Genomic DNA, 14198 nt, shown 5'->3' with positions numbered 1-14198 from the left:
AGCTGAAGCAAATCTCCATCCAATTTACCAAATGACAAAGACAAAATCATCATCATGGCTCATTCAAGGTGCAATATAGATAACACTTTGGTGGCCAAATGTGCCAGATTCATGTGGGTAGAGCCCAACAGTCATTAGGAGAAAACTAAACACGATAAACAAACATGCTAGCATTCAAGTTTGTCTTCCCTGCTGTCAAGGTGACAGCTTTCAACTCTCTGAGCTCTTATTTGACCCACGAGAGTAAGCAGTAACTCACTCTGAACCCCCTTGCTGTCTCACTAAGCACAAGTTATTGCCTTAACTTTGAGTCTTATCTGTATCATTATTTCATATCCCATGAATTCATAACGATATCATCTATATTCACCATATTAGAGACACTTCTAAAAGACAGGGAGTGTATTCCCTCAGTAGTGAGAACCATGTCTACTATATCCAGATTTGTCATTCTCCATCTTCACGGTCTTGAGCCATGTTGTGGGAGCCCAGTTATTTGACATATAGATTACGCACATCTCTGCACGCATCTGTCTACATGCTCTCTCGCTCTGCACTGCATATAAGTATGAGCCTATTTATAAAAGATAGCACAATTATAGACGCATGCAATTGTGTAAAAAAACCGCGATAAAATTGCAAATGCCTTATGAAGTCAGAATGGAGCAATTAGATTCCCCTAGAGGAGCTGAATCATGCAACGTCAAGAAGAAGAAGAAAAAAAGAAAGCGAGGGGAGGATTTATCCACATTGCACTATTGTGGATAGACATAATATGAAGCCTCAATAAGACTTCACGTTTGTTTTTTATTCAGTACATCCACTGCTAATGTTTCTTTCTTGATTTCATGCCTTTTTTGTTTTATTATAAATGCCTTCATCCTCGCGAGCCTGCTACTCAAGCAACTGTAGCCTTCATCCAGTTTATGCATGTGATCTTTGGTGAGAAATCACTGCTAAAATAAAGGGATGAAATTGCTCTGGTATTTGAAATAGATGAACGAAAGGCAAAAGGTTGCCATTTTCAGGTGAAATATACACTTCCACTTAAAAAACATTTGAGGAATAGTCTCTAGCAGCCACTGCAGCTCTAATTCAGGACAGTTTCTGGATACTCATGATGGTGGATGATGCTTTACAGTGTCCTCATAATGACAGCGACTTCATACTCGAGAAATGAGAATAAGCCTGGGCCGATATAGGCAGAATGAGGCTGATGTTGCCATTATAACGGCAAGCTGTTTTCCCTCTTGGATGAAAGCCTGGGCTGACAGTCAGACATCATTATGAGCCAGTGGCCTTGCAGTTTGTCACTGTCACAACCTCTAAATAGAGACTTTGTTTTCAAGATTTGTAAAGATTTATGACATTATGGGCACTATTTAGGCGATGATGCACAACAAAGTCATTTTATTTAATGTGAAGCCACTTTGTAAAATGGCAGATTCTGCTGCTTGTGCGCTTAGCTATTTCCTCAGAGCATGACTATAATACGAGACATTGTGGTTATTTTCCCTTTCAAATCTTTCTCCGGAAAAAACCCAGATATGGTGTGAAGTGTTGAAATGAATGGCGACATTCTCATCATCATTGCAGCGTCCACCCTTTGATCCCAAATCCTAAAAATCAGACCTCAAATTTCTGTGGTTTGTAGAACCCAAGCCTAGATGTCAGCCAAAAAAATTAATTGTCCTGGTGACCTTGCAAAAATTCTTGAATAAAGCATTCCCTGTGTGCTGGCTGCCTTACTGTGATTGAAAAAAGCCAAGGTATTTATTATTCTTTCATAATTCTTTCCTTGATCAGTTGCAGTTTTGGCCTCGCTTCCCTTCAGCTGCACATTGAACAGAACTGTAAAGAATTTCTTATGGAAAAAAGATGGTATTCATGTAAGAGGGATATTATGAAACACATTCATTGTTGCATTAAAAGCATACGCTTTTAAACACCGGGGCCTGTAGCACCACGTGGAATCAAAGACATACCACACAGCTCAGGTGAGGTCCCTATAATTTCACATACCGTGGACCAGAGGTTAAAGGAATATTGATGATTGCTCTGTGGGATAACATTAATTATGGTCCTCTATGACCGCGTGCCTTCCACTGAAATCACTCACCAGCAGCGCCCTCTGCTGGTCCACGGGAGCCCCCGCTTTATAAAGTGCTGCGATGCCTCGACACGCATGCAGTCAGTGGAAAAGAAGCGTTCCCTCCCTTCTTGAGCGCGCAGCTTTTTGAGGGAACCACCGGTGAGGGGGAAAAAAACCAGTCAGCGTTTTGTAGCACTTTCAGATGAGTTCTTCTGCCTCCTTAGAGATACTGACATAGCTATCACAGACCGCTTTGCGCCAGTTTAAGGACTGTTTTAGGGACAATTTGTCTACAAGGGCCAACTGGAGCGGGCAGCTCTTATAATGCGGAGAGATCAAGTCTCAGTAGTTTGTCGGTATGAACGCAGCGCAGACGGACCCTGAATAACTGCTCTTACGGATTGACTGCTTGTTTGATTGCTATTTGATCTTTTTTTCCCAGTGTCAAGGAATTCTTTCCTTTGTCGTGATTAGTTCATTATTAAGATATAAAATAAAATTGTGGATTACTTTTTTGGGGATTCGAGGATATTTTCGGAGCTGCATGTTTCTTTTAAAATTTGAATGAGGGTTTTTTACAGTTATCCTGCGCCTGGGTCACGGATCCGGAGAGGGGAGTTAATCCTTGAAAAGGTGGAAATATTCGTGTAATTCTAGCACAACTCATCCTTCTTGCAGCTGAGTCCAAAATGAAGTCTGTCACTGTGTGGATGTGCGTCTGCACCCTTGTTCTGCTCCCAGGTAAGAAGTTCCATTTGAGAATCACTCTCAACCGTGCACATTAGGACATTAGTGATGATGTACACAACTGTGGCAGGGATTTACTGTTATTTTACCACTTTAAAATAATAATAATAATGGAGTTGTTGTAGAATAGCAGGTAATCCCCTCTTTAAAAATAAAAATAAAGATGAATTATGTATAGCTGGCATCTGATGGCTTTCTTCTTATATTGGGTTTGATTTTGATTAGACTATGTTCGATTTTCACCTAAAGCTACAAACCGAACTTGGTCTATGCGAGTGAGTCGTTTGCAGCCCACATAACACACTCACAGCTTCCACAGTGAAAGAAGAGCTCATTATTGTAACGAGAAAACATAGCTTTCAGTCAGCCAAAAATATTGCACAAGATTAATATATATATATTATTTTTGCTAGTTGGTTGAACATGACGGAATCCACCACCACAAATCGTCATCGCCATCATTATGATCACACTATAGCATTATCAGTATGTTCCCCCAAACGCATGCATTCGCATTTAAATGACATCCCTGACGGGCTGACTGACAGCCCCACAATAATTTAACGTTTAACTTTATGTAAGTCTTTTCTGACCCGCTGCTCTCCGGCTGATGCTCTTCTTCTCTTGATCTAAATGCACAACATCCCCACAAGGGGTCTCTCTTGTCATTTCACCAGAACTCTGTGTACTTAGCTTCGTGTGTGAAGGTGCATTTCAATCTCAAACTCTTGTCAAATGGCAACACTGGAGTCTTGCTCTGTGGATTACTGTTTACTCTGTGTAAGCTCATTTTCTGCTCACCTAGATGCAAATTAAGCGTAGTCCTTGGCATGATATAATTAGATATTATTCAGTGATCGGATATACCTTTGGTTAGATTTAATAAGAATCTGAGTCTAGTTCTCTTTTGCTGCATTAAATGCACCAAAAACCTGGCTCGGTAAGCACCTAAATAACCCGCTATAAAGTAAACGAGACATAGCAAAACACTGCATAGAGGAGTGTATGAGCAATGTGCACCGGAGGAATAACTAACTGGCTTGCTAAAAGATGCCTGGGCAGGTATGGGCCTATAATAGGCTGCAAATCTGGTTTGTTCCCCCATACAACTTGTTGCATAAATGGAACAGAGGATAAAGCATGAAGATAGATAGACAGATACTAGCACACATAAAACACTAAACCCCCAAACATTAATTTGCAGTTTCTCAGTCACCATTCAGTTTTTACCACCACATATTTTCTTTTTCTCCACATAGATGAGGCAGCAGGTTCCTGGGGTGTTCCCTCAGCTTTGCCCGTGTCTTTGGCTAACAGTGCTCCAGGATCTTCAAGCATCAAATCTGGGCCTGGAGCTCAGCCAGAATGGGTGAACTGCATCGAGGCAAGTGAAATGTGTAACCAGGACCCTCAGTGCAGCTCTTGGTACCGAGTTATGCGCCAGTGCCTTGTGGGTAAGGAGAAAGATGCCATGCTAGATAACAACAGGGAGTGCCAGGCTGCTCTGGAAGTGCTGCTGGTTAGCCCTCTGTATAACTGCCGTTGCAAGAGGTCCTTGAAGACGGAGCAGCAGTGTCTACAGATCTACTGGTCTATAAACATGGGACGCAATGAAGGTAGGAGGCAGGTGCTTTCAAGGTCTCACAAAATTCATGCTACCAAATTTTAACTGTACATTTTGTGAGCAATATAATAAAGGTCCACAGTGCCCCTCTTATCCCTCCTTCAGTTCTTTTGCGTGAGCTCTGTGGTCATGTACAGCAAGATGCAAGTAAAAGCAGCTGTTTATTATCCTGTGACAGATATGCAGCATACTTTCATTGATAGCTATATATGTGACTCACAGTCTAGAGGATTCTGACATGTATTTTTTTATGAATCTACTGACGTCGAGTACCAGTTAGTTTGTTTTCCGAGCAAAGACAAGAAGTAACCACACCCACTGTTGATGCCCTATTCCCCAGCGCCCTCTTACAGGGATACCCAGAAGCCCCTGATGAAAAATATATGCTTTCCTACTTTCCACACCCTCTCAGATGTAATGGAGCTATAATGGAATTACATTAGATGGACATGTTATGGTAGACTTATTGGTTTTCACCTAAAGTGTTCCATTTTACCTTGTAATTACTTTACAGTCATATAGCACAGTGGGGCTTATGTGTCCACTTTTGTGGGACATAAAATCACACTCAAAGGCTGATTTGTTGAAACCCTTTTTTAAGACAAGCTTCCTGGATTTTGATTCGAGATGTCCTACACCTAAAGCTTTAAAGTTGTGATACACAGAAATAGAACATAGAAAAACAATCCACACCAGAATATAAAATCAGAGAGCCCTACCTACATCTTTCCCCTCTCAGGCCAACGCCAGTGTGATTGGACAAAATTAAAAAAAACATCACTTACATCACTTGAGACTCAAAGTACCAGAATGTCCTCCAGTTTACCCATTTTACTGCCATGCCTTAGTTCTTGTTTGGTCATTTTCCCTCTGTACAATACTTTATATTACCTCAACAGATCTGATTTGAAGATTTCTGCAATTGACCAAAGTTTACATACAGAATTAATTTCTTAAAACATAAGAAAAGAGGCCGGTCGTGTGCAGAAGCTTAATACCCTCTCAGATTATATCAGTTACCATATACTCAAAGTTTCGTATGTGCTTTTCTTGTCCAGTGTCACTAAAAGTGTGTTTCTCATTCCACATCAAGGGTAAAAACCACGCAAGCCTTATATTAGGACAAATCTGTCTGCTGGAGATGCACCACCCTAGAGATCACCCTAAAGGGGAACCCTAACCCAAGTGTGACATTTGTTAATACATGTGATCAAAGTCTATTTGGCAGATTCCAAGCGTCCATGTAAGCATGCAGCACATAACATACTCAGCTGTTTTGACACGTGGGGTAATGATGGAGACATTTCAAAGTCTCCGAGCTTTGAGCATTTTGGGCTTTTGTGTGGTGATCTGTGAAGTGATTCGCCAGGCTGACTACTCATAGTGCCAGTTACACTTCATCAGACTTGTGGCAGCAGAGGGTCCCTGACATGAGTTCAAGGGAAATGTGATGACATGGATGTTCCTCAGGCCCTGTGTCTCGCTTCCTGTCTTCTTCTCTTTTTCTAAATGTAATGATCTTTCTGTTCTCCCACTGCGCCTCATTTATGCCCCCACCTTCTCCTTTCCCCAAAAAATAGCCGCACCAGTCAATGGGTTTGAATGCGTCATGTAAGTTGCCTGGGCTGTCAAGAATAGAGACCTCCCGTGCCTCCAGTGTGTCCTTCATAGAGCATGTGCATCTGAAGAATACTTTCAGCGGTGACCCATTTTGGTCCTGTCACCCTTAGAGATAAAACCTGCTTTAACACAAACAAAAAGCTCTTACAGTGCAGCTTTAATCTAATCACGATCCACTGTGCAGTCAAGCAGGCTTTTGTTAACTGGAAACAATCTGTGTACAACATCCATCTCTGGAAACAAACACGAAAAGCTGAATCCCAGCAGACCCTCATGAAGTGGTGCTAAACCACTTAAAAACTGTGTGGATAAAACAGGATGGTTTGTAGCTTTGGAAAATTTCTTTGCTGCATTAATACGGAGAGACAATTGGAGAAGAGAGAAACATCTGAATAGAAATGGACTTGGATTCAAAGAAATGTAGCCAGACAAGGTCAAAGGATATGAATGGCCAACAGGAAGAGAGATGAGATTTTTAAAGTGCTGTGTAATTTCTACTGATGTGACGAGCATGGATACGGCATAGAGAATGTGTTTAATACTTTGTCAATACACAAAGGTCAATATATATATCTCAGAAAGTGTAGGAATCGATAAAGAAATCTTATTGTAGCTAAAATTTGCTATGTTTTGCATGAACTGTGTTAGCCAGGGACATGAACTTGGCCTGCAGGCTTGAGAGCTAAACCACTTTGTCAGTGAAGAGAAAGCTGATGAGGACCAAGGATGGACTGGGATTGACACAACATCCTGCTCTCCTTTCACAAACCTCCCACAGATACTTCACTGCCTCAGGCAAGGTTAACCCACTATCCCAGCTTTCTGGGAGTAAAGACCTCTTGTCAATATATCATTGTAAATATATAAATATAATTATATATATATAATTTAAAATTAAATGTGTGGTCTTAAGTCACAAAAGACTGTTTCGTGATCCCAATACCTGACAGTGGTTTGATGCACAGCCTAGGATCTGTGACCCTCTACTTACTTTAGCCCTCCATACGAGTGTCTGTGAAGTAATTCCAGGGATGTATTTAGTTACATCTACAGTAAGTAACTGCTTTGAAAAGGTTAACTTAGAACAAAGAGTTTTTTTCCTCTACTGCTCACCAGAATAAAACATATTTGTAACCAAAAAGCTTTTTGTTCACTCTGTTGAGTCAGTTGCATTTTCTAATGCTTGTAAATGCCTTGAAAGGAAATGTTTTATCTTTGTACTTTATAGATCATAGCAGTATTATTGCTTATCAGCTATATGAGTGAGTTGGTCTACCTTACCAACAGGTTCTCTGATATGGAACTGCTTGGAAAATGGGAAATAGGTGCTGGGATTTATTGAAACATGCAGACATACATGAAATACAGTGGCAAAAGCAGAGTTTTTACAATTCTAACAAGCTTGAAAGTCTATATTTGGTATGATGACCTTTATTTGTCAACACAGCCTGAACTCTCTTTGGCAAGCTTTTTTTTGTCATTTATTTCTTTACGTAGTCTTCAAAAATAGATATCCTGGCTTCTTGAAGGACATTCACAGCTTTTTTGGATGCAGGTTGCATTTTGTTTCATTCTCTGTCAAGAGGATCCCATACTGCGTCAATAATGTTCAGATCCAGATTTTTGGGGAGGGCAATCCATGACTGATAGTGTTCACTTGTGAGTTTTCTTTTTCTTTCCAAGTATGTTTTTACTGCATTGACAGTATGTTTGGGATCTTTGACTGTCACTGTTGTAACTAACCCTAACCCACACAACATGTCGATATATATGTCAGGTTTTTGGCTCTTTGGGAATCACTTTGTTGGTGTTAAAATACCTGAGCAATACCTACAAACCTGAGAGAATAGCTCAAAGAAGACATCGTTTGTGCAGAGATCGTGTCCTTGTGCCAGAGAGGCTGACCAGACAGCAACCAACACTCAGGCCCAGCAAAAGCATATTAGCCAGGAAGGGCTTTACTCACTGTCCATTATGGTTTGTTGCTAAAAGACTCCAAATTGGTCATCCCAATGGTCATGCCTGAGAAGCAGTATGGTGGCCAGGCATAGGCAGACAAATAGGTGAATTGGTGAGAAACAACATGTCTCAAAGAACGTGTGACCCTAGTAGAGCTACTGATGCCCAGTGAGCTTCTAGGCAGGCCATGGCAGAAAGTGGCTGGAGATTTGTTCAATTTGAATGGCAGCAACTATTAGTGAGCCCATATACCCACACTTTTGGAGTTTTGGTATTTCCTTGTAGACTTTATTTGAAATATCAAGCAAACTACCTGGTTTGCATTTGTCTTACATTCTTAAAATCTACTAAAAATTGTTTTGTTTCACTCTCAGCTGTCAGTTAGTCCTCAGGAAACCATAAACCACCAAATGCAAATTTCAGCATCAAAGTCACAGAACCACTAAACTTATTAAAATTTAGCCTCTACAACACATGAATGTGTGGACAAAATTTAAGCATACACACACAAACACACAAATCGCTGATATGTGAAAAACCTTTTTGATGTGTGTGGAAAATATCTGTGTGTGTGAGAGAAAACAGACCTCAAACCACTGAAAGAAGCATGTCTGCAGACATAAAGATAATGAAGAGATGCTGCTGCTGGGAAAGTGTACGAAATAGATAAAAATCATTTCATCCATGCATATGTGTGTTACTGAGATGAAGACACAAACATGTGAACGTCTTTTTCTAGAATGGCAGATTATGAAGTCAAAGAGAAAAAGACTTCAGCATGAAAACAGTGTGCCTGCCCAGCATCCACACTTTTGAAACTCTGTAATCTATTAAATGTGTGTGCTGCGACGTTATTTCGCAGGCAAAGACATACTTTTGAAATTGCACTTACATCTTAAAGCATTTTCATGCTTTTCATGTTTTGGTTATTAAATGTGACTGTTTACCTCTTTACTTTTAAAGAAAGATAGGCCATTGTAACACTTGAGATCAAAGCTGGGCCGTATGCAGCTACATTGGATCTAAATGGACAGAGATCAGGTTAAAGAAGTCTGAATTCAATAGTCAGAAGATGCTTTGACTGAAATATATGAGGCCCAGTCATGCTTTATAATCTCATCTTTTTAGAAATCTCTTTAACTAGCAGCATAACACATAACACACGTGAAAAGACCCAGGAAAACAGAGTTAACAATAACAAAATAACGCTGAAAACCGATAAAAACCCTGAAAACCATACGTTTCACACCTGAGCCTCAACTCTCGCGGCCCGGTACCAAACGACTCACAGACCGGTACCGGTCCAAGGCCCGGGGGTTGGGGACCACTGGCCTAAACTGTATTTTGTGTGGATGGTTTACATGTAGGTCTTAGATGGATTAACAATTATGGTAGCTACATGTTAAGTTAATTGTTGAAAACAATGTAAAAAAGAAAAAGTTGTGTGAGAGTGTGCGCAGTCAGTCACTCACACACACACACACACACACACACACACACACACACACACACACACACACACACACACACACACACACACACACACACATACACAACAGACAAATATTCTGTTTTTTATTTGAGATTCCTGAGTTTAGACATTTAAAACACATAATTCCACTCTTCAAGTGGTTAAAGAATATGAGCTTTCAATATTCATTCAGATTTTTTGTCATTATTTTTGTCATTAGTCAGCTTTTTCTAATGTATGTTTAAAAGATATTCAGCTACTTTCCAGCTTTGAAACTTCTTCTTCTGTGTGAATTTTAACTTTCTAACTGTTAAGCACTTTGACTTTCAGGGGACTGATTCTGTGTATTTCAGCTTATTCTCTAATTTATTATGACTTTAGGTTGCCGGTCCGAGCCCCGGCTCAGACAGTCTCGGTCGTTGTGTCCTTGGGCAAGACACTTCACCTACCGCCTACTGGTGTTGGCCAGAGGGGCCGATGGCGATATGGCAGCCTCGCCTCTGTCAGTCTGCCCCAGGGCAGCTGTGGCTACAACTGTAGCTTGCCTCCACCAGTGTGTGAATGTGAGAGTGAATGAATAGTGGTATTGTAAAGCGCTTTGAGGGCTCCCGAAAAGCGCTATATAAATGCAATCCATTGTTATTATTATTATTATTTATTTTATTTTTATGGTGCACAGTGGCTGTGGTCCTTATGGCCAGTATTGGGTTACATCAAATGTAGTAGACTAATTTGCATTTAAGCTGATGATACTTAGATTAATTCACTGAATTACACCCCTATGCCATCTGTATACAGTCTAGTGTAAAGATAATATACACTATACAGTGTAGGAAGTGGAAATCAGGCAAGACAGAATTTCTGTACTTTTGTAACCAAAATATAATTTTATGTCTGTTAAACTGTGTTATCTTTGACATTGATGTAGATTCGGGTAAAGAGATGGGAACAAACTGTGTGTTTTTGTGACAGGCTGCTAGTAATGAAGTGTCTAAAAGCTGGTTCTTTGCTAAGTTATCTGTTGTGCGTAGACACAGCACTGCTTCATCGCATAAGTAAGGTGAGTTTTCTATGATTCATAGGTCAATGTCAAGTGGCTTAACAAACAAAAGAAAACAAATATGCCTCTAAAAGTGTGTGTGTGTTTGCACCTCCCTGAGAAATTAGTATTGGCATCAGCATAAAGAATGTAGACCTCATTAATTACAACAACAGCAAGCACTGATACATAGTGCTTATTTTCAACAAATCTCTTACAGTGCTGACAGTTTGGGGCTTTTACTGTCCTCTACATCTGGTTTCATAACTGCCTATCTCTTGTATTGAAGATTATTTTGTTTGACTACATTGGACTTTTCATTAAACTCAAAAATCTTGTACAGTAAAGCTGCTGCAGATTCAGATATTAGATTTGTGATACATATTTAATATGTCTGTGAAGGTTCTCAGTCATCCAGGTCATCGCAGTCAAAGGGGCTTGCAAAGAAAAGCGTCTGGACTTCTTTAAGTTAGTTGAAGACGTTTCACCTCTCATCCGAGAAGCTTCTTCAGTTCTAAGGTCAAATGGTGGGGAGTCCCAGATTTAAACCTAGTGGGAGTATCCCCCCACTAGGTGCGGCTCTGGATCGTGGCAGAAATCTTGGAAATCCAGATGGTAGCCAGTGATAGTACTTTTTGTCTAATAAGTGTTACTGTGGGTGATATTTGATGCTTCTCCTCTGTTGTTCAAACATTCAAAAAATATGTATCTGCGTGATGATGTGGGGGGATACTCCCACTAGGTTTAAATCTGGGACTCTCCACCATTTGACCTTAGAACTGAAGAAGCCTCTCGGATGAGAGGTGAAACGTCTTCAAGTAACTTAAAGAAGTCCAGACGCTTTTCTTTGCAAGCTCCTTTGACTACATATTTAATAACTTCCAAGATTCATAGTGAAAGCGTGTTCACGACGGTTTCTAAAATTTTAGGAAATTTGAGAAATTTTAGGACTTTATTTTCAGTAATCATATCATATTTAGGGAATAGCATAACTGGTCCTCAAACTTGACACAGTAATGTTGTTTCTTGTGTTACCTAAGTCCTTCAGTTATCTGTAAAATGTGCAGAGGCAAAGCCATCAAAAGACCTTGGTTTGTGTGGGAGAAAACAAGCTTCTCAACGAAGGTCACGTTTTTCATCACTGACAGTTGAAGCCATCAAATGTTGGTGCGGCTCTGGATCGTGGCAGGAATCCTGGAAATCCAGATGGTAGCCAGTGATAGTACTTTTTGTCTAATAAGTGTTACTGTGGGTGATATTTGATGCTTCTCCTCTGTTGTTCAAACATTCAAAAATATGTATCTGCGTGATGATGTTTTTTTTCTATAATAACGATGTAGACTCACTAACAAAGAAAAAAGAAAGAAAACACCAGCTGCTATGTGTTCACCTTGGATTCATTGAGGACAATAAGGGAATATTGGATGTTTTGGTTTGTTTTTTTAGTTAACCAGTAGCCAAGCAACAACAGTCAGTAAGTGTAATGTCTGGTTTGTGCTGCCACATATTTCAGACTGATGATGGGGTTCATGCTTTAGCCCTCAGTGTTAAACTGTGCGACATCCACCCTTTCGCACTTCTCTCACATAGCTCTGTCAGCCTTAAAACTGAAAATGTCAACGTATTTGACACTATACCCAGAGACTTTAAAGTTAAACATTGACCAAGTCAAACCCAGACTCACCATGAGGTAGCCTGATGGAAAGGCCGTCAAGTTGAAGTATGTTCTGTGTCCATGAGATGTGACTGTAAATTACAATCCAAGTGAGTGTGACCAGTGTTTCAAAGTTGACAATGCGTGAGAAAAAAGTGTGCCGAGGCTGAGAAAACATACAAAGCGCCTCGACAAAGTGACAGCAATATGATTCATAACCGTCATCTAGTGCTGCTTGATGTGTCTTCTTGAAATATCAGCAAGCTGACACATCTCAGCAGGTGTTTAACTACACTTCTGAAACATTTTACATTTCACACCATGTCCTTACCCTTGTGAATGTGGTGGAATAACAAGGCCATGAAGCTAGAATGTGGGGCCACATCTCCCATTATTCTAGTCTGCCTCCATTTGTCTTAAAATCTTGAAAATCTTTTTTCAGTGGTAGGGTAAATGGTGTCATGTTAATTGTGTTTTCTCACAGAAGATGGCAGCTGAATTCAATGCATCAGTGCAACTGTCCTTAATGGATAATGGATGGATTCTGCTCTGAATGGGCCCGTGTCAGTGCAAGGCGAGTGAATCTGTGCAGGACTCTTGAATCCATAAAAGAAGTAATTAAGAAAGAACTGTTGGCTGCTACACAGGGGAATATTGCATAGGTGGCTCTCAATTATGCTCCGGGGCTCGTGTGAATATTGCACAATTGAAGATTTAAACAATAAGTTCCATACCTCTAACATACACATTTTTTCCCCAGCCTCAGCTGTGAAATCACGCCCTGGCCCTCAAAGCAGGAGCCTTTGTGAATATCATTCATAGCAATTTAATTAGCTAACTTTCTCTTCAGTGAGAGGAAGGAGTGCTCCATTAGTTTGTTCCAGCTCATTGTGAGAGGAGTCTTTACATGAAATGACGAGAATACCGCAATTTTGCGGAGTGATTTATTTTCTCCACTTTTATGAACGTCAGCATTGCAAAGGTCACTTGCTTAATATGTCGCTACATCATTCTAATGCCACAGGGCGGCCCCTAATGCTGCGGGACGTTACACGAAATGGACAGTGTGAGAATGCCGTGGACATCATGGTAGACTTCGGTGGTGAAGAGGAGTAATGGAGAGAGCAAGAGAAAAGACAGGAGGCGAGGGCAAGAAGCGAGGACGGGATGGTAGATAAATAATGAGGGGGCAAGGAAACTTAAGAGAGAAACGGAAAAGGAGTGAGAAGAAGAGAGAGAGCGTCATGGAGGGTGCTACAGGAGGAAGGGGGGTGGCGGTTGCAAAGGTACACAGTATTCCTGGGTGAAACCATCATTACTATGAGCAATGGTGGCAGTCACTGGCCATTACCTTAGCCATCCACTGTCATAAGCAGAACATTTTTCCAGCCTGCCCTGCATGTCAGGGTATACGGCGAGCAGGCTCTTGCATGCTGAATGTGTCCTCTTTGCTTTCTCCCTCCCTGAGCTGGAGACCCATACGGTACTCACTAGGTAGCCGCTTCATCATCAGAGGAAGGGACCTGTCAATAGATCCTGTGTGTGATCAATACGGTCTTTCACAGCTTCCCCTCCTTGTCCTTTTCATCCTTCCTTCTCCCCTAGCATCTTTCATCCCCAAATGTGAAAGGGATCAGTAAAATAGGATGACAAAACAGGCACTGTTTGTCCTGGGAAATCTGTCTAATGATTTTCTATACTGTAAGGTGAACTGGCCGAAAATTACTCCCATTCACTTTGAGCCTAGTATAGAGTGTGACAGTGCCGCTGAAATGAGGGCCGGGTAGTGGGGTTTAGATTAGCCTTTTATAGCGGAGTGAGTTCTCTAGGTTCTCTATCAGAGGCGGGAGTGAGTGGCGGGGCTTTCTGCTCTTTGAATACTGTCATGATGTGGGCATTAAGACTCACTCCTGCAGAAAGGTTCACAGAGGTGCTGAATGAATGCGCATCATAGAAGTCAACTACGAGGCCTCTTTTTCTCTCTATCGCTCG

General features: G+C 40.9%; 1 protein-coding gene across 3 annotated transcripts in view; it reads left to right on the top strand.

The window, feature by feature from the left end:
* Nucleotides 1–2169: 2169 nt before the first annotated feature.
* Nucleotides 2170–14198, top strand: part of LOC102311349 (GDNF family receptor alpha-2) — a 68463-nt gene continuing 56434 nt past the window's right edge. For 2 of the 3 annotated variants that reach the window (XM_005922623.2, XM_005922622.2), the window contains exons 1-2: nucleotides 2171–2833; nucleotides 4099–4455. In XM_005922623.2, coding sequence (XP_005922685.1) covers nucleotides 2782–2833; nucleotides 4099–4455 — 409 coding nt within the window. In that variant the 5' untranslated portion in view covers nucleotides 2171–2781. Of the gene's footprint in view, nucleotides 2834–4098; nucleotides 4456–14198 lie in introns of all 3 variants that reach the window. The other variant, XM_014333674.2, reaches the window with a different exon arrangement.

Source organism: Haplochromis burtoni, unplaced genomic scaffold (genome assembly GCF_018398535.1).
Source record: "Haplochromis burtoni strain Fernald_Lab_line unplaced genomic scaffold, NCSU_Asbu1 Contig_62, whole genome shotgun sequence".
Classification (NCBI taxonomy): Eukaryota; Metazoa; Chordata; class Actinopteri; order Cichliformes; family Cichlidae; genus Haplochromis; species Haplochromis burtoni.
This window is presented reverse-complemented; position numbering and strand designations above follow the sequence as displayed.